General features: G+C 49.7%; 2 protein-coding genes across 4 annotated transcripts; both read right to left on the minus strand.

Moving 5' to 3' along the window:
• Positions 1–1,914: 1,914 nt before the first annotated feature.
• Positions 1,915–5,368, minus strand: HMGN2 (high mobility group nucleosomal binding domain 2). Its single transcript, XM_062014372.1, has 6 exons — positions 5,264–5,368; positions 4,353–4,397; positions 3,983–4,012; positions 3,662–3,712; positions 3,216–3,311; positions 1,915–2,829 (listed from the first exon to the last, which is right to left on the minus strand). Exons 1-6 carry the CDS (start codon positions 5,276–5,278, stop codon positions 2,794–2,796), a joined length of 273 nt encoding a protein of 90 aa, XP_061870356.1. The 5' UTR covers positions 5,279–5,368; the 3' UTR covers positions 1,915–2,793.
• Positions 5,369–5,755: 387 nt separating this feature from the next.
• Positions 5,756–19,058, minus strand: DHDDS (dehydrodolichyl diphosphate synthase subunit). Of its 3 annotated transcripts, XM_062014371.1 has the most exons (10): positions 19,015–19,058; positions 17,707–17,786; positions 16,894–17,010; positions 16,166–16,308; positions 14,731–14,847; positions 14,444–14,545; positions 13,667–13,781; positions 11,741–11,848; positions 6,998–7,068; positions 5,756–6,893 (listed from the first exon to the last, which is right to left on the minus strand). In XM_062014371.1, the coding sequence occupies exons 2-9, from the start codon at positions 17,767–17,769 to the stop codon at positions 7,024–7,026; spliced, it is 810 nt and encodes a 269-aa protein (XP_061870355.1). In that variant the 5' UTR covers positions 17,770–17,786; positions 19,015–19,058; the 3' UTR covers positions 5,756–6,893; positions 6,998–7,023. The 3 variants fall into 3 exon arrangements, with proteins under 3 accessions (XP_061870355.1, XP_061870353.1, XP_061870354.1); XM_062014369.1 differs by lacking the exons at positions 5,756–6,893; positions 6,998–7,068 and adding an exon at positions 7,093–8,823; XM_062014370.1 differs by lacking the exons at positions 5,756–6,893; positions 6,998–7,068; positions 19,015–19,058 and adding exons at positions 7,093–8,823; positions 18,686–18,965.
• Between the last annotated feature and the right edge of the window lie 3,724 nt (positions 19,059–22,782).

Raw genomic sequence — 22,782 nt, forward strand, 5'->3', positions numbered from 1 at the left:
AGCAGCACTTAACGACCTGGGTATGAAGAGACCTCCCCAGCACACAGATGCACACAGAGGGGCCCAGCACCCTAAGGCTGCAGCCCCTTCCAACCCCTCACGGGGAGCTGCTCGCTCTCTTTGCAGGAGCCCAACACCACACAAGCAAGGCAGGCTTTCAAATGTGTTTTTAACATGTTTAATTGAAATATTATTCCAATGTAATGAGAATGAGGTTACAATTATTGGGTGAAATTCAGGTATCACTGCCCAGAGAGCGCTCACAGCATCCCCCCTGGCTGTGACCACTCCACAGCCTTCAGAGTCCTCTCCCTCTGGCTCTTGAAAATTGAGACCACGGGCAAATCCCAAGTTCAAACCTGCCCCCAGCTCCCTCACTCAGTTGCCTGAGCCTCTTCCATGGGGCAGAGCAACATCCCAGCACCACAACAGCCTTCACTGTAAACCGCCTCACGTTCTGCTTTGCCACAAGATCTCAGCCCCACACACTATGTCCCAGGGCTTCTCACAAGCTGCACCTCCTGGAGAACGCCCTGGGCACAGCCAACAGCCACATCCCACTGCTTGGCTGCTTGTTCAAGTCAGCAGTATTTTTGTTGGCTGTTTCTAAGCTGCTGCTCCCAGGTCAGGTATGGCCAAGACCATGAAATATTACTTTTCTTACATGTTGTGGGGAAGATTTAAGATGTACCAGCTACAATAATGCAAAATGGAAAAGCAGTTCCTATGGGTACGTTTCAAGCTGCCTCCTTTTCCAATGTCCAGCCACTTCAAACACTTCCAGCACTTCAGAGACCCAAAACTTCTGGCTGTGAAACTCTGCCCTGTTCACAATTCCCTCTGAAACCACATGGGGTGAAACAGGTCACTGAGCTCCATCAAGAACAGACTCTGAGGTCTCAGGAAAGGCCAAACAGAGATGGGAAAGATATCACAGAATCCTAAGGGTTGGAAGGCACCTTGAAGCTCATCCAGTGCAACCCCCCTGCCAGAGCAGCACCACCTAGAGCAGGGCACACAGGAACTCATCCAGCTGGGTTGGAATGCCTTCAGAGGAGCCTCCACAGCCCATCTGGGCAGCCCCTGCCAGTGCTCCCTCACCTCAACAGGGAATAAATTCTCCCTTGTGTTTCTTTGGAACCTCTTCTGTTCCAGCTTGTGCCCGTTGCCCCTTGTCCTGTCATTGGCCATCACTGAGAACAGCCTGGCTCCATCCTCCTGACACTTGTAAACATGAATGGGGTCACCCCTCAGTGTCTTCCGAGCTGCAGAGCCCCAGCTTCCTCAGCTTTTCTTCACAAGGGAGATGCTCCACTCCTTTCATCTGTCACTGCAGACTTTTACACACTAGAGTTGTTGGCTTGGCTCTACTCTGTAGTTTAAGTCAGGATGATACACATGGGCCACTTTTAACCAACAAACCTTGTCTCCTGCGTGGTCACTACCACAGCAAAGTCTGTAGCTGATTAATAGATGCAACAACATTGAAGCCCAAGTGCAAAACCCTAACACATCATCAGTTTTATGGAGCTCATTCTGATTTCACTACCAAGACAAGCTCATCAAAACTTGTTCTCCTCAGCAGCTGCAGTCACCATGTCCTTCCCCCTCTATGGCACGGCTTTTCAGACAACAGCAAAGATCATTCATCTCAGCAGACTCATGTATGTGCTCATCTTGGGCCTCCCAGCAAAGTTTCAAACCATCGTGCAAGAGTGTAGCTTTCAGCTAAGGAAATCTTGCTTTTCACTTGTGAATCAAGAGCAAATTCATTACCTCATTTAAGATGCTTAAAACGAACTCCTGCCATTAGCAAAACATTGCCTAAACACAAAGGCACACGTGTACACAGCAAGGATTGCTCTGACATCAACCACCAGAGACGAAACAAAGGCAAGAGAAATTGCAAAGGCATCAAGAACAGTCCAAGCCAAACCGTATCCAGCTTTATTAAAGGTACTTTTCATAAACAATCATGAAATTTAGGCAGGACATGGGCTACAATCTGCAACATTTTACAACAACTGTCGAACTCCCCTCCCTTCATGGGCTACCAGAACGTAAAAGTTGCTATAAACCAGAAGAATCTTCATTTCATACTCGTAGAGGGAAAAGTTTAGAGTGAGGGTGGACACTTTCACATTTAGCATGTTGTTTAACAACTCTTCACAAACCTACCCTGACTTTTGAGAGGAAAAAAAACCCTAAAATGCAGGTTTCTTATCTGAAGATTCACAAGGTAAAAGAGGAAGCGTGGCTCCTCCTGGAGCCATTGCATCCCAAAATGAACACCACAAGTCCGGATCACCTGACAGTGCATTCAGAGTGAGACACATCCCAAAATGCCAAGTTTTGCTGTGCTTTGGAGTGACAGGCTCTGGGCAAACAAAGAAGGTGAGGAAGGAAACACAGAGGTCATTAAGAACCGCGGTTTGGAGTTGGCATCTTGGGAGCTTCTGTGTGCACTCAGACACACTTCACAGACTGAACAGTGTGCAGCATGAAGGAATCTCTTCCTTCTTTATTCAGGAAGAGTGCTTCTTCCTTAAACTGGGGGACCTGGAAAACTTTTTCTTATTAAAATTTAGGTTCTGAGAAATAGACTAAATGACATTTGTCCCCACTGTCCCCACCACCCTCCCCCCAACACAACAACGAAGCGGTCTGTGTGCTAACAACATAGCTTAAAAAAAAGTAAACCAAAATTCTGCATTGTTATAAAACTTGATAAAAAATAGTATTTCAAACTGTACAGTCACCAGAAGTACACAGTTATCAAAAATTCACACATTTTTACTTGGCTTCACCAGCACCTTCAGCTTTCTGTGCCTGAAAGAGAAAAGGGAAATGGGTCAATGCACCAACTGGGAACTCATCCTTCTCAAGTGCAGCTTTCTGAACAGATGAGATCTCATCTGGGCTGCACCACAGTCGCTTCTAACCAAAAAATATCAACCTGAAGTTGGTTATTACATGCCAGCTTCACCCAGAACAAGGCAGAAGAGAGTAACTTTGGTGTGGCAACTTCAGCTGGCAGACAACTTTAACTCTTTACCAACTGAGCAACACCCCCCCTCCCCCGACCTGCAGATGTGTTGTCAGTGTCATAAGCAACAGGTCTAAATAATCAAGTGATAATGTATCTTTGTTAGCACAAGCCTAGACCCGTCCATAACATGCTGATGAAAGACAAGCTGCCTGGCCTGCTGTTATACCTGGTCTGTTTTGGCATCTCCATTTTCTGCAGGGTTGTTTCCCTCCTTGCCAGCATCAGCCTTCCCCTTCTTTCCCTTGGGCAACTTCTCGCTCTTCTGTGAACGTGAGATGGCAAACACCGTTACAGTGACCAACATCTGTCACCAAAGCCACAAGAACCCCAAAACCAGCCAGCTGAAAGTCAGCACTGGGTGTTGGCCCAAACAGAAGGTAACACACAGCTGTTTGCTTGTGTAAGGGACTGACAACAACTGCCAAGTCTTCACTTTGGTGGGGTTTTTTTGCTACTTTTGTACAATTCCAAAGTTTTACAGTGCAACTTTATAGAAGTGACTATGCAGCTCAATTTCATCACTACTTACACTGTCATTCAAAGTTGTATTAGTTATTACTGCACCTCACAACTCATTTACCTCCCAATAACAGCGCTGACACAACAACTCACCTTTGGAGCTGCCTTCTTAGGTTTAGGCTCTGGCTTTGGAGGAGCAGGCTTCTGTTGGTGAGAAAAAAACTCTTCTGTTACTCAAGTTATTTTAAAAGAAACATTCTACTGTTTTAAAACACTCAAACCAAATACTTTAGTTGACTTTTCACTTGGTTTGTCAGTTATTGTACCGTTCCCATTGTGCTACACAACGGGGCAATTTGTCAGGACAATAATTTCTCCCGAACACCTACAGGTCTCACACAGATGCAGTAACTAATAGCCAAGCTTACAGCTCCCAGGTGTTGTGACACCTCTGTTCAACAAGAGAATACTCACAGCAGATAACCTCGCCGATCTCCGTTGTGGCTGTTTAAAAAGAAAAATGACTGAATTGAATGGGATGGAATATGAAGCTCAAACTCATAAAGTAACTCTGTAGTAAAATCCCTGAACTAACGTTTCAGCTTTTTCCCCTCTTCGTAAGAAATTTGAGACTATCCCACTAAAATCACTACTAACAGCTAACAACAGCTAAGGAGACTTTTCAGGTTTAGGGTTAAAAGACAGCTAATGCTTTAAAAAAGCCAGAATCAATTAAGACCAACCCTCTCTCTGCTCCACAGTTCTTTATTTTGATGAAGTTAAACCTTATCCTCCAACGCAAACACTTTATGATCCAACTTTCTCAGAAGATTGAACTTCTTACCTCATCCTTAACTTTGGCCTTATCGCCCTTGGCATCTCCTTCAGCCTAGGATGCCAAACAGAAGCCATACCGACAAGTTAAGGGGAGGCACGCTCAGCCCCCATACCCGCACCAACCCTTATTCTTACCACCCCACTCCCACCCCCATTTGCCGAGGAACGTTCCCAGCCCGCTCCTGGAGCGTGACAGGCCTCCACAGCGCCTCAGGCCGTTTGCACACCCTCCCCCACCTGCCCCTCAGCCAAATCCGGAGACCAGCGAGAGCCGGGGAAGAGCCTGGAGGCACAGCCGGGGCCAGGGAAGGGGATCACCGGGGCAACCCTCACGGGCCGGGCTGAAGCGGAAGCCCCACACGGACCCAGCCCGCGGCGGGGCGGGCGCAGGCACCTCCCCCGGGGGTGCGGGGGGAGAGGCGGGGGAACGGCGCTGCCCCTTCAGGGAGGCCCCGCTCCCGCCCACGGCTGCCCCCGTGGGGCGGCGGTTTTGGCGGCAAAGGAGCCCGGGCGCCAGCGGCGCGGCCGCCTCCCGCCCTTTCCCGCCCCACCGGCGCTCCCCTCCCCCTCCCTCCCCTCACCCCAACCTCCCGCCAAAACCAACCGGATCGGGCCGGCGCCGCTCGGCGCGCGCCCCTCCCCCACTCCCCCCCCGCCGCCAGCGCGAGCCCCCGCGCGCGCCCGGTAACGGTCCCGGCCTCGCCCCGCCCCCACCCCCGCTGGGGCCTCGCGCGCCACCTCGCAGCCGTTACCGCCCCGACGGGGCGGGGGGGGGGGGAAGGGGGGGGAGTGTGAGCGCCTAGTCCCGCCCCCCACTCCCCCAGGCAGCAAAGCTGTGGGGGGGCGGCACGGCGGGATGCCAGGGCCCTACGGGCGCGGTGAGGCGGCCCCGCTCCCCGGCCTGGCGGCGCCACGTACCTTTCTCTTCGGCATGGCTCCGGGCTGGCGTGTTGTGTGTGTGTATGTGTGTGTGTGAGGGAGAGAGAGAGGAGCGCGGCGGGGCGGCGTGAGGGGGCGGAGGGAGATAGGCGGAGGAAGGGAGGGGGAGGGTGGGGGAGCCGAGCGCGCTCGGTCCGGGGCGGCGGCGAGAAGCGGGGGGGAGGGAGCGAGGGGAAGGAGGAGGGGATGAAGGGAGCGGAGCGGCTGGCGGGCGGGCGGGCGGGCGGGCGGCGGGGCTGGCTCCCGGCTGGCTGCGCTGGTCCCGACCCCACTAATTTGAATCGGGTGTTTATAAAGTTTTATATAGAGCCGGACGCGGCCCAACCGGTTCCAGCCGGATCCCCACCGCCCCGCCTGCCCATTGGCCCGCCCGGGTCACGTGGAGTGGGGCCAGGCAGGGAGGGAGGGGATGGATGGGGGGGGGGCGCTCTGAGGAGGTGGCGCGCGCGCAACTGGGCCTCGCGCCCCCCTCCCCCCCCCCCCCCGCTGCTCAGTGCGGGCGGGAAACAGCGCGGGGGGAGCAAAAACAGGAGGAATAGGGGAAAAGGAGGAATGGAAAACGCGGTGGTGGGAGGGGGCGGTGGAGGCCGCTCCCCAGGGGAAAGGGGGGGGCTCGGCCCCGGGGCCCTGCGCGGCCGCCCCCCCGGCGCTGCGGAGCTGTTCGTTCAGCACCTCCGCGGTGCGGGGCTCCCCCCCGGCCCGCGCCCCCGGGGCTGGGCGGGGAAAGCGCGGGCTGCGGGTTGTGCTGTGCGGAACGGAGGGGGAGGGTCCGGCCACGAGCGAGGCGGTGGGAGGCGGGAGGCAGTGCGGAAGGAAAGTCTCTTTAAAAATCAAAATGGAAGAAAATGACTCCAAACCGTGGCACAGGTGCCCAGACTTGCGCTGAGGACACTGCTGAAGTTGGGCTCCTTGCAAAGGGGCCATTTCTCACAGGCACAGCCCGTTTGCTACAAACCCAGTTAAAAAAGACACACATCAGCATGCCCCGAACTTGAGACCTTCTTTAACCCAGAAAACCACCCCACGCAGCATAGTTCTCCCTACTTTCCCTCCTCAGGTCAGCCCTCAAGGCTTTTTTCAGCTCAGTTGCATGAAGACTGCTGATTTTTTTGCATCTCCACCATACAAATATGAATCAAGGAGGTTAAATTCTCACTGAAATAAGCCTGTAGCTCTGTATCCACAACTATCACTGCCAAGGCATGCTCATGAGACTCGGAGTTCACCTGTGGAACTTACACTCACCCTCTCACAGGGAGAGTTAGTTTCATTGCACTGCTGTTCCAAGTAAAATACCATCAGGTAACACAAGACTTTTCCCCACTGCTTGAGGGATTTCAACTTCCCTACTAGAGCAACAGCTTTATAAAAAAGGGATTCAAACTTTCCCTATGAGCCATTTGTAAACCAGATCCCTCCACTGCCAAACCTGTAACAGCACTACTACTTTGTGGAAAACCACCACTGTAGCCATCTGTTCTCATCCCAACACAACTGGAAACTTGTGTTTTAAGGCAAAAGTACATTCTCAGGTAGAAGGCTCTCCCCACCAGCCTGGCAGCCTGGAGAGTGCTCCATCGCATGGAAAACGATTTCCACGGGCAGCTTCCTGAAATGCAAAGACAGAGACAATAAAATAGAGCGGCAGAAGTTTACAGATCCCTCCCTCGTGTCATTTCAGTGCCTTGATCTGAGCTGCTGCTTGCTACTTACACCAGAGAAGGTTCATGCACGGAGTTTCACTCAGCCAGGCCTTGGGGTATCAGCAAATTGCTCACACTAGACTGTAAGAAGAACACAGTCTTCAAATTGCTTCCAGAGCCAGATGAGGACTGTCACAGGTTAAACAGGATGATATTAAACCTAGATGCCAACTTCATCACCCCTCATGCTAAGAAGCTCTACATACTTTTTAAATATTCAGCTTATTTTTTTCAGTGAGTTTGGTATGAATATGCTTTATTCACCATTTGACAATGTAGTTATCCTCTTCACAATCACATTCAAAGTGCTGAGTTTGCAGCACTTACAAGCCTTTAAATCTGCATTGTCTAGTTTTCACCTGGAGGTAAAAAGGAACACTTTAAAAACAGCAATAGCTGGTACTGCTGCACCTGTATGTGCAATGGAAACAAAAAAAATCAAGACATTTTCTGTTATTTTGATCATGGGGACGGAAACCAGAATAAATCCGAGACGGAAACAATCTTGGAAATCGGCTATTCCATCTCCCTGCCGATGGAAACCCAACAACAAACAGCACTCCACAGCTGCTCCGGCCACTCCTGTTAAAATCAGCTAAATAACCTTTCTAAACCATTTTGGCTGGGGTCAGAGGTTGTGTTTGGCTACTGTATTGCTGAACTAAGCCCACCCTCCTTCCCTGGAAACGGGACGTTAAGTCATAGCTCTAGAGAGGTCTCAGAGGGATTTGGCATACTGCATCCACCACCTGGGGTTAGCTAACTTCTTTCCCTTTTTAAGCCATGAAGTTAATTCCCAACTAATCCTTTTTCCTTGCCTGCTTGGAGCCCTCCCTGAGCACAGTCAGTCTTCACTATCTTCAGCATCTGAGTTTTCCTCACATACACTGCTCAGAAGGGATTACAGGACTTGGTGAAGCTTTGGAGTGTCTCTTTTTGCCTTTATGGCAAGGCTGACCACACCTTGCTTTAACTTCTTGGAAGCCAAGAGCAGATACTCCAAAACCATCAGAGTAAGGTGGGGAAAAGACAAGATGCTCTCTTGAAGCAGGCAGTGGGGAATATATCTGCCACCACTGGGCACAGGGCTCCCTTTCACACCAGGAATAACCCCCTTCCTACAGAAAGCAAGGCTCCTCATATGGGACAGCAGAGGAAATCTCAACAGAAGATTCACTACTGCAAAGCTGTGGAAAGAATTCAAGCCCAGGCTGATTTAACAGGACTGAACTGGTTTGCTTGGGCCAGTTCACAAAGAGTCAAACAGAACTGGAGGCTCATGTTAACTTCTTGCCACCGAAACACCCAGGCCCGTAAAGTGCCAAGCAGCAGAGATATGGCAGGGTGCGTGTATTCTTCATCATCAGGGGCAGGGAGGTGAGACAGAGGGACGGCATCACCTTCCTCAGCAGCATCCACAGAACTAGAAAGGCTCACAGAACTCTGTCCTTGCCCTGGGACAGGGCCAGCGGGGACGTGCAGTCCTGCAGAAGCCCCACAACCCACTGCAGGGCTGCACCGAGTGAATTCCTCTGGGCAGCAGTTGTTCCCTCTAACACCATTAAAAATTGTCTTCCCAAGAACAACCCAGCACCTGTGTCAGGCAGACACTGTACACAAGCTTTCAAAGAAGTCCGCTCTCTTGTGCTCTAGTGCCTGCAGGAAGCCCTGGATTCTCTCTTCCCGCAGGGCAGTGCATTTCTGCAACAGTGTCCGTCGGCGCCGAGAGTCTCCGTGGGATGCAAACCCTTCCTGCTGCAGCTTCTTTGTCACATAAGCCTGATCCCTTTCCATCTGTTGTCGCCTCCTTTCCTCCATGTAGGAGTCTCTGGCCTTCTAGAGTGAAAAGCAGTACAGCATTAGCACTTTACCAAGCCTTTCAGCTCATCTGTGGTACAGATGCAAGGCAGCACAGGTTATGGAAGGAACAGCCTCTGCTTGGCCATCAATCTGCAGGTTAAATGAAAGGTGGCTCTGTGTGCACCTCCTCCGAGGCAGTCTGCTTGATTAGCTATAAAAAAACCATAGGGATATCTTTCTGGACCTTCTCCCCAAAACACAAGTCTACTCAGAGCATTAACTCCTACCTAAAACAGATAAAGGTCACAAGAGATCGTGGAAAAACCCTCAGACGCTGGAATGAGAGAGGAACAGTGTACAAGAGGATCTTCACACCACTATCCTCACTGGTGTCATCACAGAGTCTTTGATCCTTTGAAAGGTTTTTAGGGGATTCAGAACAATGACTTATGGGGCAATTCTTTGAGCTGATGATCAGGTGTTGAACTAATCAGCTTCAGCATAAAGGCACAAGTGGGCTCAGAATTCCTAAACACCTGTGATCTAATAATATACCAGCTCAAACACAGCAGGGTGGGCAGGAGAAAGGTAAAGGCAGTAGCTATCCCTGGCTACTCTTAAAACATTTTAACTATTTTTGCAGAACATCACTTTTGAATTTCTCCCTACTGCTCATATTGCAGCCTCCAACAGACAACACTTCACCTGCATGCAGGAATATTAAGCTTGCCCTTTTAAAAAGGGTAAAACTGGTCACTGTAACATACCCTGACACACACTCTTAGGGAGTGCTGAACTTCCAAATGAGCAAGAAGAAATAATTGTTCTAATGAGAGCCTGACTCACTCTTGACCACACTTTCCCTGAGCCAAAGTCTGTAGTCCATGCTCTGGCACTGTAAATCAGCTTTTGTTGTGCTGGGAACAAGAGTAGAAATAGCCCTGGCTACAAAAATCCCACTGAACTGACAGCACTCCACTGCTGGAGCTCCACTTATTTGAAATGCAAATATCATCAGTGTAAGACTTCCACCCCTCAAAGTGAAGCTCTGACTTGAGCAGAAGAGAGTTGTGTGACCACTTCCACAGGACAGGCTTGCCAACCAACATCTGTGCTCTCTCCCCAGGTCTACCATGTACCAAAAGCAAGTTAGAGTTAACCCTGGGACTAAGTGGTGAGCAGCAACCAAGCAGCAGTCTCCCCTAAGCAACAGAGTTGATGGAAGAAGGGCATCTTTTGTCACATACCTCAAAATCAAGTTTTTTATGGACCTTGTCACACCTTCTGTGCAGTTGCCTATCCACACCTTAACTGCCTCCCGTGCCCCAAACACAGCAGCACTCTCCCAAAGGAGACAGAGCTGCTGTAATATAGTCTGTGTTCTCAGCAAGTCAACCCCTAGCCCCAACACCTTCCATCTAAGCAACTCTTCCACCAAGGTAATTTGCTTCAGGAGCTCCAGACACCTTTGGCTTTCAAGATCACCTATTTCAAATGCAAAGAAACCCATCTCCTGAATCTCAGCAGTTCTTTTGAGTGAGAAGTTCTCCTTTCTGCACAATTGAGCTGCATCCCTTGAAAAAAAAAAAGGCAGCCTTATGTACTGCAAAATGGTCCTACAGCAACAAAACTGACCAAAGAACCAATGTGGACGATAAGAAGCTTTGATAATAGCGTAGCATGAACACACAGAGACACAAACAAGAACTAAGATGAGACTAGCTAGGAACAGAAGCAGCATTTGTTACCCATCAGAAATTAGCACCATGAGCAAAGTCAGAACAGTGACCTTACTGTTCAAGACAGAGGCAAAGCTAATGTCAATGGCAAACACTACTGCCTTTTTTTGCTTTCCTCTTCGTGCAGAAGGTGAATTGCCATTAGTCACATTAATACAACGAATTGCTGGTAGGAAAAGGGCAGACTCGGGGCATAAGAATAAAAGAGGTTAAGGACATGGAGAATTTGGATGCTACCAGACTGACTGGACCTAATTAAATTCACCTATAACCATGGCTTTCTAATCTCTTTGTCAACTCTTAGAGATGAGCAAGGTTGCTGAAGGTAGAAAAGGGCAATATAATGCCTGTCTTTAAAAACAGAGGACCCACACAATTAAATAACAGACACACTCAGGAAACATATAAAGGTGGAGGTAAGAGTCATCACACTAAGTTTCTTCTGCTGTCTCTGTGCTACAGGCTGCTGCCTCCCAGATTTTCTCCCTTAAGAGCTCCATCTCCCAGACTTGTTTTGCTTAAAAATAGTCAGATTACTCAGTCCCTGCTAAATTGTCCATATTTATCTGAACCAGGTCAGGAAGAGCTCACAACAACAAATCTAAGAGGAGAGGAACAATGACAATGAGCAATAGGAACAATCTCCTCAGTAGGCACATCTGGACCCACTAGAAAGAGGACACTTGTCTGGTCTCACAGCTCAGGCAGCCTCGCTTCAGCTCCCAGAAAGGAAACTCTAAACCCACTTGTTCCAACCCTAACAATAATAGCAGTTAGGGGAAGAGCATGCAAATTCTCCCTGCTCATTCCAGAGCTAACTCAGCATTCTTTGTTAAAATCAATGATGATGTGCTTTGAGTGAAACTGGTTGATTTTACCCTGTAGCAAATCAGAAGCACTTACTTGTTCTGTCCTGTCAGCTGAGGAGTGGGGACAGATACTTCCACATGGTGGAATGAGAAATGAGTGAGAGAGATGGTGGTGACTTCAAATGCTGTAGGTATTCCTAAAAGTAGAGGAGTCTGTCCACATGCTAAGATGTTGTAACATGCCACATGTGCATAGGAGAAGCAACATACTCAGCTACTGAAACAAGATCTTAACTAACCTCATGAAATGCACAACTCCTCCCTTCCCACTTTGCACGCTCTCCTCTATCTCCAGCACACTGCTCTGCAGGCACCATACTGTGCTGAGCTTTCTACCTCCCTTACCTGTAAAGCACCATAGTTCATCTGGAACCGAAGAATAGCCTCACACAGGTTCCAAAAGGAATATTCTGGCCACAAGACTGACTGGAACACCAGGCATGAATGGGATGTCTGCAAAAAGCAAGAGCACCAACAACTTATTAATCTAGTGAGGGGAAAAAGTCATCAAGATGCATCTCTATTGGAAAAATGATGCCAGTTTCCCCACAAAGGCTTTACCTAGGCTGTGTAATCAGATTCTACTTAAAATAAACACCAGCCAGTGGGGTTTGCAATTGCACAATGTAGAGTCTTTCTAATTAGTTTTTAATGCTGGGACACCAGTCATGCATTCCTGCAAAGATTCCAGCAGAGTTCTTTGTAATGCCAAGTCAGTCTTCACAGTGGTACTTTTAATAGCTTAAGCATCACAGACTTTTAACAAAACTAAAATAGCAACATTGGACTAACAAAGGCTGAGTTAGGGGAATAACAGATGATCTGAGGCTCAGGACATGACATTTAAGCCAACCATCAAATGACATCTCGTGATATTCCTCACTGCCCACTCATGGCATTTGAAGTGCTTAACGAATCACAGAGTTGTGGTGCCCTGAAGATACCCTAGAGCTGAAAGACACAAGCTGTCAACTTAAAAACTACTTTTGCCATTGAGTTCCTCAGAGTTTCAGGTAAATGTGTTTCTATGACCATTATTACAAAACCTAACACTTAAAAGGACTCTGCATCATCCTGGAAAGCACAATTTCCTCCTGCTTTGAGGCTGTCAGGACACACACGATGGCTACCAGAGGGAAATTGGCACTGACACTCTGGTGTGTGAGCTGGCAGTGGGAGCACGAGCACACGTTCTTCTCTGCTGGAATTCATGGCATGGGAGAGGGGCACCATGCCAGCCAGACTCACAGAGCACTGATTTCCTCAGCCATGCTTCACAAGCTATAAACTCAGCCTCCAAGGCATCTCTGCCAGGACTACCACCAACAGGAGCAAGCAAAGTGTTAGTCGGCATCACTGACACCCATCCAGGGTAGGTGTAGGTGTGCCCAAAAAACAAAGGGAGGAGAGGGAGATGCCTTGGTAGGCAACCACAGCTCAGGCCAGACAGCTTCTGTAAACCTGCCAATTAAGTAACTTGGAATAGGAACATTTGATGTGGTTGCTTCAAGGCAGTTGGGTTTTGGCTCTGAACTATACATGCAAACCAAAATGTTAGCTTTAAGTAAAAGCGGCTCAATTGAAATGTTCTCCTGCAGAATCTGTGTTACGTTGCATAGCACAGGAAAGAGGGAAATGGAAGCAAGCTTTGGGTGCTGTAACTGCAAATACATGAACATTATGTATGTTAAGAACTTGCTGTGTTTCAGGCCAGCAGTCTACTCATGCTGATTTGACTTTCCCACCCTTAGAACCTGTGTAGCAAGGTCTTTCAATCATGAAAGTCAAATAAACTTCTGCAACTGTACCAAGTCAGGTATGTACATTACATGTCAGCTGGAGATGTAACCCTGTACATATGACAAACACCTCCCCCAGGAATCTAGAAATCCTTCCTGGGACTTTCTCATCCAAGGAAACATACTGCCAGGTTAAATTAATCAAAGCCAGGAATTTACCAATCAAATGAGCAATTACCTAAATGTGAGGAGCAAAGGGATGAGCAATTCATAGGTGTCATTGACTGCTACCAGCTAGACTAACTTGTGATTTTGTGTCTTCATGATGACAGAATTTCAGCCTTATGCTGCAAAGTATTTCAGGCATCACAGAATTGCAAGAAACAGGCTCCTCAGAGGTGCCCCAGCACTCACTCCATCCAAGAAGTTACCAAGAGTTTAAGAGCCCTCATATGTCAGCTCACACCTGGAGTCAGCAGAACTCACTCTGATGTAAAGGCAGAAGATTTCAAGGAGAAAACAAAGACTTTACCTGCCAGAGCAAGAAATCACTCAACCGAACCTCTCCGGAGGTTCGAATCAGGAGGTCTGGGTCAGGGGAGTTGCTGGTGTACAGACACTTATCAAGCAACGACTCAGATACATCACTAGAAGACAGATGAATCTTATTAAGATCACTTTCCTGACCTGAGAGAGATGGAACTACTAAAACTGAATTACTGTTTGCTTTTATAAACACAAGACTGCAGATTAAAACTGGACGGTGGAGCTGTACCACAGCCAGTCACCGGCTCGCTTCTGGTGGACACTGCTGTCTGCTCCAGGGGCTATTTCAAATGCTCTTTCATCCCCCAGAGCATCCCCCCAGTGCTCTTTGAAACATAATGGTGGTGGAACCAAGCTCTGAGGACTTCCATCTGGAGCAGAGAGCAGAGTGCTAACTACTCCATCTCCTCCAGGGTGGAGGAACAGTTCACTATTCATGATTCATCTGTTGTTTGACCTCATAGCTAAGACTGTCAGCCAAGCAGCCAATTGTTGTGGCATAAAAATCTGCCTTCACATTTAAACTAACTTAAGACACAGACTTAACTTCTCTTCTGTCTTGGTTGTGTATCTATCACCATGGTAACTGAAATAATAAAAACCAAACATTGCATAGTAACTTTAAGTCATTTCTTCCAGTCACACTGGTTTAATGAGATCTATTTAAAAGCCACTTGGCTCCTGAGAGGTTATTAGTAAGTGTAGGAGGTAAGACAGGCAAGTCTTCATCTATGAAGCCTCTCATAGAAAGACAAAGACTTACCTGGGTTCGAGCAGTCCTTGCTCCACCCCCCATGCCATCTCCCTGACAGCATTGCTGATTTCATGTCTTGATGTGTATGCAAAGCAGACATTTAGAAAGCATCTGAAAAGAGGAGAAAGATGTGAGAGACTAATCTAAAACAGACCTGTGAGATGACAGAGAGAAGAATATCTCCAACGGTTATGTGTGCTTGTAGGGCAAGGGGAAAAAAGAAAACAGGTGTCGCATGTCTGCCAAGCCTCAGCCTCCAGGGAGAGACGATGTATCAGCTACTTTGTGTTACTTACTTGTTGTAGTTCCTAGTTGCCAGCACAGCTTGGGCAATCAGCTCCTGAATATCCAAGGGCAGGAGTGGCAGGTCTCCAAGGACACGGATACACACACCATGCTTCTTCAAGTTCTCCCTACACCCAACAGCAAGAGTGAGGACTAGAGAGAACAGATCAGTCTCTACTGAACAAGTGCCATGTTTGCCTTGCAGAACATCCACCAAACAAATTACAACAGGCAGGTAGCAGGCACAGCTTCAGTAAAACTGAGAATTAAAAAGAGTCAAAATGACCAAACTTTTGTCAGGTGTTGAAAGGTGGATTAGATTTTATTATGCCAAATCATTCCACAAAGGGAAACTGATTATTCCCCATACAAGTTCCTGAGGTACAGATACAACTGAAGGACTAGAAAGTGACCACAGACAAGGCATTCCTCCCTGGAGTTAGGAAAATCCATAGGGAAAACTTGGAATACACATTCAGACTCTGGACACCTCTAACTCATCAACATTTAAGACAGGTAGTGGCCACTCAGAGTAGCACATCTAAGGAAAGATTAACATTGAGGGCGGGATGGGGGTGACGGAGTGAAGGTCAGATGAGGCAGGAGATATTCCATGCTCACTACAGCCTTGTTCTGAGCAGACAGGACATCCTGTGGGATCCTACATGTTCCTGCTGCTGTCTGGTGCTACAAGCTCCCTGATAAAGGGCTACACTAGGCAGAAACTAGGGAAATGGCCTCTTTGAATCATAGTGTACTGCAGGCTCAGACAGATCTCACCTTCCCAACTACTACTAGCACACACATGCTCTCCTCTCTTCCAGCTGCATTCCCTCTCTGCCTTTCAAATTCACTTCAACCAGATAAGGACTCCTCCCATGCATCACTCTTCACACCAGCCAAATGTGGGGAAGCAAACACATCCACTGAGCAACAAGGCACTCTAACACCCCTCCCTACTCACTCTGATCCATTCTAGTTCCATCTACAGGCAACTTGTGAACTAGTTCTTCAGCTCTGAGGGACTTCACATCTAAAGTTACCCAAGCAAGTTGCTGAGCTAAACTCTGATCTGCCAAGGATACTGACAGAATTTAAGACAAGGCTTTAATACCTCAAAAAAACAAGGCACCTAACACTCTAGTGCTAAGCAGGAATTACTAACCTTGCTACACTCATCTGAAAGCTGTACTGTTGGGTGAGGTTGTTGTACAGTAAGCCGTGATTCAGACACCAATCTGATCTGCTTGGGGACTGGGTGTGCTCAGGAGCTGTACATCCCATCCACGTTGGCAGAGCCCTTCAACACAAACCTCTAGCTGGATGTGGAGAACAGCTTCCTTCATTTAATCCCTTTTCACAACCTCCAGCATCCCTATAAATGGCTCTTAATTATGTCCTGCTCTAGTTCCACCCGTTGGGAAACAGACACAAGAGGATTCTTACTGTTCTTCCAGTAGGCGGCTAAATTTCTGTCTTGCCAGATCCAATAGTCCATCCACCTCCTCCTTGGAGCGTTTAAAGTTCTCAATGCTAAAGGCATAAACAGTGACCTCTCGAATGCCCAGGTTTAAGCACCATCGCAGTGTCTGTAAAACATCAGGACAAAAGTCAGACAAACAGACTCAGACAGGCCAGCAGGACCCAGCTCCTCCACTGCTAAAACCTTCCTGTCATTTCCCACCATGGTAAAAAGAAACAACCATCAGGAGCTGACTAAGAAACCTACTTGATGAGAATCATTTTAAGGAATAGAAGGAAAATATCACTGCCTGAGGATGGGGATTCATAAGAGATGAGACTAATCCAGCCAGTAGAAGCATTTCTTGTAGATAACTTTATACATTAAATAATACTGTACCTTTCAACACCTTTTCAGAGAAATTCAACCTGGTTCACAAATTAAAAGCCTCAAGATCTGCAAGGCAGATCTTTTCATTGAGTGTAAAACAGAAGAGGGGGGGTAAAAAAAGGCTGATTAGAATGACTCTGCAAAATAAGAGAGAGAGGAGTTGAAGTTGGGAACCTTGATGACAAACACCAGCCCCAAGCGTGGGTCTGACTCCAGTGAAGAAAAGGAACCCAGTACACCAGCCAAGCAGTAGGCAAGTCAGCTGCTGAGCAGGGCTCAGACTTTCAACACACAATTTAAAGGCAGCAAACATCCTTCCCACCTGTGCCAGCTTATCAAAGCCTTGCGAATGGCCCTGCTGCCTCTCCACGTGACACTTCTGGGCATAGCGGCGATTGCCATCCATGATGAAGGCAACATGTTTGGGCATTGGGCCTGCCTAGGGAATGAGGAGAAATGTGACAGATCAGAAACCTGGCAGAGAGCTGTAGGAGGCAGGAGACAGTAGCACTGCCACAGCCACCTCTCTGCAGCCTTGGGAGGGTGCTCACTGTGTCATGCTGCCACAACAGTAAGGCTTTTTTCTTTCAGAGTTCAAGGGCACTGTCATAAACACAATTAACTTAAAAGGAAAACAAAACAGTCATGAGACTTTCCTCCACTTTAAGAGGAGTGTTCCCTCAATAGGGCTGCACAGATCCTTTGTGAGAAGGACAGTAGCACCCGTCTCAAGACTCTGCTGAGCAAGGACAGAACTCTCCTGGAGCTGATGAGTTATTATTCTAATCAAGAGAAACTCAATTTAATGTCTTTGACTCATCATCCAGCCATCTTGCTTCTCTCCCTGCTTCCCATGCCCTGCCTTCATCAGCAAGGACACAGAGTGTGACAGCCTGGGTGTGTAAGCTCATTATTGGCAAGCACTGCCTACAGCCCTGCTCATTTGCAAGACTAAGCTGAAGTAATTTTCCATCCTCGAATGCTGTTTAGGGATGTTCATCCAGTGCCAGCATTAACATGTATCCTTGCCAGCAATGCAACCCTAGTAGAGCAGAGCAGCCATGGACACAGTTCCACCCTGAAGCCTCACAAAGCCACCAGTTCTTTATCACTTGTAACCAAATTCACTCCTTACCTTAATGATGTTGGCACAAAACCTCTCTATGATGGTCAGCTCGCCCTCTCTGATCCATGACATGTTTTATCGAGAGCTCCCTTTTTCAACAGAAAGATGAAAACACATGGGTTAGAGGTACAGAAGACTCTGTCTGAGCCCAAAGCAATGCTACAAACCATTACCTTGGGAAAATAAGCTTTGACTAGCTGCTCTGGAGCCCACTGTGTCATCTGTGCAAGCACTTTGATAGGCAGAGAATGGGGAAGCTCAGAAATGAGCTCTGGAAACTTCCACCTGTGTGTCATCAGGGTGGATTCTGCACTAGCCAGTAGCAAGAAAAAACCCCATACCCGTGTTTTCCAGCCAACCTAGCTGGTGAGTTAGCACAGACCCACAGTCACAGCCACCACCAGGCGAGTCACAGGGTGGCAACACCACAAATTGACCTTCAATGCTCTTGTGTTGGAGTTGTTAGAAATCCTTCCACTGAAGGAACCATTTACACCACCAATTACCCTTCACTGATGCTGCTGCTATTTCTGTTCCTTCACAAATAGAAAGCTTTATCCCCTGGAGCTCTACAGATATTTTGGCTTTTTTACCACATTATGTGCACATCAAATACTAAGACCTGGTTTGAGCTAACAAGATAAACGAGATTGCAGAATTTTAGTCTTCAATTCTCTGAGCTAGAAACCCCGAGAGCTGTGAGGAAAGAAGCTATGGAGACTGCTGCTGTGGCAACAGTCCAGATCCAATGACCCGGTGCCCATCTAGAGACGGAAACAGATTCAAATTACACTGATTACGTTAATTTCCTCGTATGCTTCTCCACCTCTCCCCTCAGGAAGGGACGTCTAGCCACAGATGAAGCCGCAAAGCATTAAGGCAAGGAACCGCTGAACCTCAGGCTCTGCTCATAAGGCTCTTAGCATTCCCTTTGAGTATGAAAACACATCCTCCTCCCGCGCTAACTGGGCTGGTAACAGCGACCCACCCTCCGCATGCGATGGCACACAGTCATCTCAAAGAAAGACGCTTCGCCAAGAAGCCCCTTGTCTGAGCCGGGGACACAGCGCCAGAGCGGGCACGGCCCGCGGCACCGCGAGGCTCCCGCCGCCGTGGCAGGGGGAAGGAGCCCGGGCCCAGCCCCGGCCCTCAACACACGGGCAAGGCGGAGCGGACGGCGGGGACGGGGCGTCCCTCAGGCCTCCCCGGCGCCATGAGGGGGGCAGAGGGAAGCGGCCCTGCCGGAAGGAGACTCCCCCATAGCCCCGTCCCGCCATGCCCCCCTGCCCCGAGCCGGCGCGGCCCAGCTCCCGTTACCTGCCCCGGCGCCGCCTCCGCCGCACCGCAGGGTGACGCGCCCTTCCGCTTACGTCACCGCGCAGCGCGCGAGGGCGGGCGGTGCGCGCAGCCGGGGGTGTGGTGCGCATGCGCGGGGCGGCGCGGGCCGCGGGGCGGCGCTGCGGCTGAGGCGGGAACGGCGCCGGCGGCGGCTGAGGCGGCCGTGAGGGGATCGGCCCGAGCTCGGCTTCGGGGAGCCTGCGCCGCCAGCCCTGTGCCCGGCGCTGGGCCCCTCTCTGCAAGAAGGACATGGGAGGTGCTGGGGAGGATCCAGAGGCAGCTGCCAAGCTGGGGAAGGATTTGGAGCACGTCTCAGCTGAGGAAGGGCTGAGGGATCCGGGGCTGTTCAGCCGGGAGAACGCTCAGCGGAGACCTTCTCGCCCTCTACCTGAAGGGAAGCTGTAGCGAGGTGAGGGTCGGTCTGTTCTTCCCGGTAACAAGCAACAGAACAAGAGGAAACGGCCTCAGGCTGTTCAGGCTGGATGTGAGGAGGAATCTCTGTGCTGCCAGGGCTGTCAGGCCCTGGAACAGCTGCCCAGGGAGCTGCTGGAGTCACCGTCCCTGGAGGGGTTCCAGAGATGGGTGGGTGCTGCACTGAGGGCAATGGGCTGGTGGGTGATGGGGCTGGGACAGGGGCTGCACCCCATGAGCTGAAAGGTCTCTTCCAGCTGAAACAATTCCATGAGGGCTCATGGGGTGTGCAGGGGCTGCACGTCAGGGCGGCCATGGGATGTGTTGGCTGTGGCAGTCCTGAGGCACCCAGCACTCCCTGTCCCTCTGCCCAGCCAGAAGCTGTGTTGGATCTGGGCTCCTCCCGTCCAGAAGAGAAAAAGAAGTCACCACACACACACCATCACCAGCAGCCATTGCCCATGGTCTTTATTACTTTTTTTTGTTTCCAGAAAAGAAAAAAACCCACATTTTACAGAGTTGGTACAAAAGTTATAACAAAAAAATACAAGTGAAAGGAGGGGGGAAAACCTGCAGCACCAGGAACTGGTGATGGCTGCAGGGACTCTGGCTGGAAACTTCTTTGGAAAGCACAGGTTGGGGTCACACACACAGCCCCCCCCCCGATTGTTCCCTCCCTCCCACCTACTTCATAAAAACTCCAGAGTTTTGACACAAACAAGCTTTGGTTGCTAGCAGTAAACATGGATTACATTCGTCCGTCTCCTTGTAGACAGTCTTGTGACTCAAGGCTGTGGCGCCAAGGGAGAGCCCTCTCGTGAGGAACAGCCTCTCCTCGTACATTCAGGCGCTCCTGCGTGCCCCTGAGTGCTCAGCCCCGTCACCCCCCTGCCCTCCGCTGGCCCCGCTGCACAGAGCCTGGGCAGGGTGGCTGAGGATGCAGCCATTCAGTTAATTATTGTCAAAATACAGGAAGAACCACAATGGCAAACGCCACGAGGAGGATGTGAATCCATCCCATCTCCCCCAAGGTGGTTTTCCCTCAGATTAAAATCCCTGCTTTGGTGGATCCCGGTGCCACGCTGGCCCCGGGGCAAACCTGAGTCATCTTCTAAGCCATTTGCTCTTTGCTACAGCCTAGGACAGGGATGGTTACAGAGCTCATATCCCCACACAGCGTTGCAAGGCAGAGTAATACAGAGAAGATCCTGTCTCTCTGGTCCATAACCTATTAGATGCTTTGGCTATTTACTTTTTTTTTGCCTTTTTCTCTTTCTTTTTTTTACCTCTTCCTTTTGTAAACAATCATCGAGGAGAATACTGAGAGCAAACAGATTCACAGAGGTATTTACACACACTAGACACCTAGCAGAAAAAAAAAATCACCAAACCATTAAACTGCAAGGGGAGGGGAAAGTTCCTACAGGGTTCTTCAAGACAGATACAAGAATTAGGGGGGGGAGGGGGGCAGCAGTTCCCTTGGCACAACCGAGGTGCCAGGGCAAGGCCAGCAGCCAGCTGCCAGGGCAGCAGGGCCACAGCCCCGTGTGCTCTATTGCATTTACCCCGTGCAGACAAAAAGCCGTTTTCCTGAAGCAGTTTTGGATAGATCCCATTGCTAGTCAAGAACTAAAAGTCCTTCCCCCCACCCTTTGAAGAAATGACCACCACCTCACCATAAAAACTACCAGGGCAGGGCAGGCAGCAGCTGGGGAGCTGTGCTCCGTCCCCACCGGTGCCTGTGTGCTGCAGGGCAGGGCCTCAGAGGGGTCACCAGGCTCCAGCAGCCCCAGCAAACACACTGGTGAGGATGGAGGAGATGCTCCCCACCTGTTCCAGCCCTGCTCTACATCTAAACCTAACGCTACCTAAAACCCAGCAGGAGCCATGCCCACGTCCTGACACGCCGGCATGGGGGGATGCCCTCCCTGGGATGGCTCCAGCCAGCCCCTGAGCTGCAAAGTGGAGTGTTAATGCCCCAAAAGCAGGGGTCCAGTGTTTGCCCCAGCCATTGTGAGTCAGCACTTGGGAGAAGCCAGAATGGGAAGAGAAAGATGGAGCAGTTGCACCTCTCTTGGACTTGGGTCCACTTTGGCACCAAGTCCCTCATCCCAGGAGGTCATGGGCAGGTAGCCAGCCCTTTGCTTCAGGGTGAGTTAAGGCAGCGGATTGAGGACAACCCTCAGTCTTCCAGCAACCTCTTTGGTTATTGTCTGCTCTTGGCATATCTCCCCTGAGCAGGCTGGGATCCCATCCTGGCTTCCCAACCCCCAGCCACACGGCACCAGCCTGCTGGGAGCCTGTGTGAGATCTCAGCCCGTGGACAATGGAAGGGCTTGGGCACGGGGCAGGCTGGAGCGTTCCCTGTGGGATGGTGGGGAGGGGATGTGAGTGTAAACAGGAGAGAGAAATGGAGGACAGTCCTCAAAAGCCACCAGGCTGGGAGAAAATCTGGAGTTGAGGAGCCGACAGGCTCTAGCAGCTGTTCCCCGCCCCATGGCACTGCCTGGCTTCTCCATCCCCGCAGGGAGACTACACAGACCTACAGACCCAAATTCTTCCTTAGTCTAGTGGGGAAGAGAAAGACACTCTATTAAAATACAGTTACAAAGGAAAACAAATCACAAACATACCAGAAAACACAACTGAAAAGCTCAACAACACATCAGTCCACCTAGGGAACATCCAGTGAGGTAGATCTACACTTCCAGTACAAACTTCATCACATCTTTGTGCTGTTAGGAAAAAAAAACCCTTCTCTCTGTCCAGCACTGGGCTACAGAGGCAATTTATCCCTGAGATTGCTTGAATACCTGAGAATAAGTTGCAGGAATTATGTCCTTTCTCTCTTCTTTTTTTTTTCCTTTTCTTAAAGATTAAAAATATACAAAAATACAAAGCCAGAATATTTATATTAAAAAAAAACACCCCAAAAAAAACCAACAACGAAAAAAAAACCCCAACCCAAAACAAAGACAACAAACAAACCCAAAGATACGTCATTCACGCACGTCCTAGTGCAGGTTTCACTTGGTGTTGGCTTCGGCTCGGGCAGGGGGCTGCCCGGGAGGAGGGGCCAATAAATAAAGGCAAGACTTGGGGGGGCCTGTGGGGAGGGAGGAGAGCAGCCACTAATGACCCAGGGCACTCTTCAGGGAGGCTCAGGTCAGGAGGCATCACTTTCTGGAGTGTGGGATGGGCAGGAGGAGCAGAGGCGCAGTTTTGTCCTGTGTTGGTTTGATCCAGAGCCCGTGGGAAGCCTCAGGCAGCCTGGTGGCTGGATCAAGCCACAGCTGGATGTGTGGGAGCCCTGGGTGGGTTGTGTACGTGGCCTCT

The sequence above is a fragment of the Colius striatus genome, chromosome 24, assembly GCF_028858725.1.
Source record: "Colius striatus isolate bColStr4 chromosome 24, bColStr4.1.hap1, whole genome shotgun sequence".
Classification (NCBI taxonomy): domain Eukaryota; kingdom Metazoa; phylum Chordata; class Aves; order Coliiformes; family Coliidae; genus Colius; species Colius striatus.

Coding starts and splice junctions, on each gene's coding strand:
- HMGN2 (XM_062014372.1), bottom strand. Junction 4,013..4,352: donor AGGCCAAAGTTAAGGATGAG/GTAAGAAGTTCA, acceptor CTTTTTAAACAG/CCACAACGGAGATCGGCGAG. Junction 3,713..3,982: donor GATCGGCGAGGTTATCTGCT/GTGAGTATTCTC, acceptor TCTCACCAACAG/AAGCCTGCTCCTCCAAAGCC.
- DHDDS (XM_062014369.1), bottom strand. CDS start 17,769: ATGTCATGGATCAGAGAGGGCGAGCTGACCATCATAGAGAGGTTTTGT. Junction 17,011..17,706: donor TTTGTGCCAACATCATTAAG/GTAAGGAGTGAA, acceptor CTCATTCCCTAG/GCAGGCCCAATGCCCAAACA. Junction 8,824..11,740: donor TGAACTATGGTGCTTTACAG/GTAAGGGAGGTA, acceptor TTTTCACTCTAG/AAGGCCAGAGACTCCTACAT.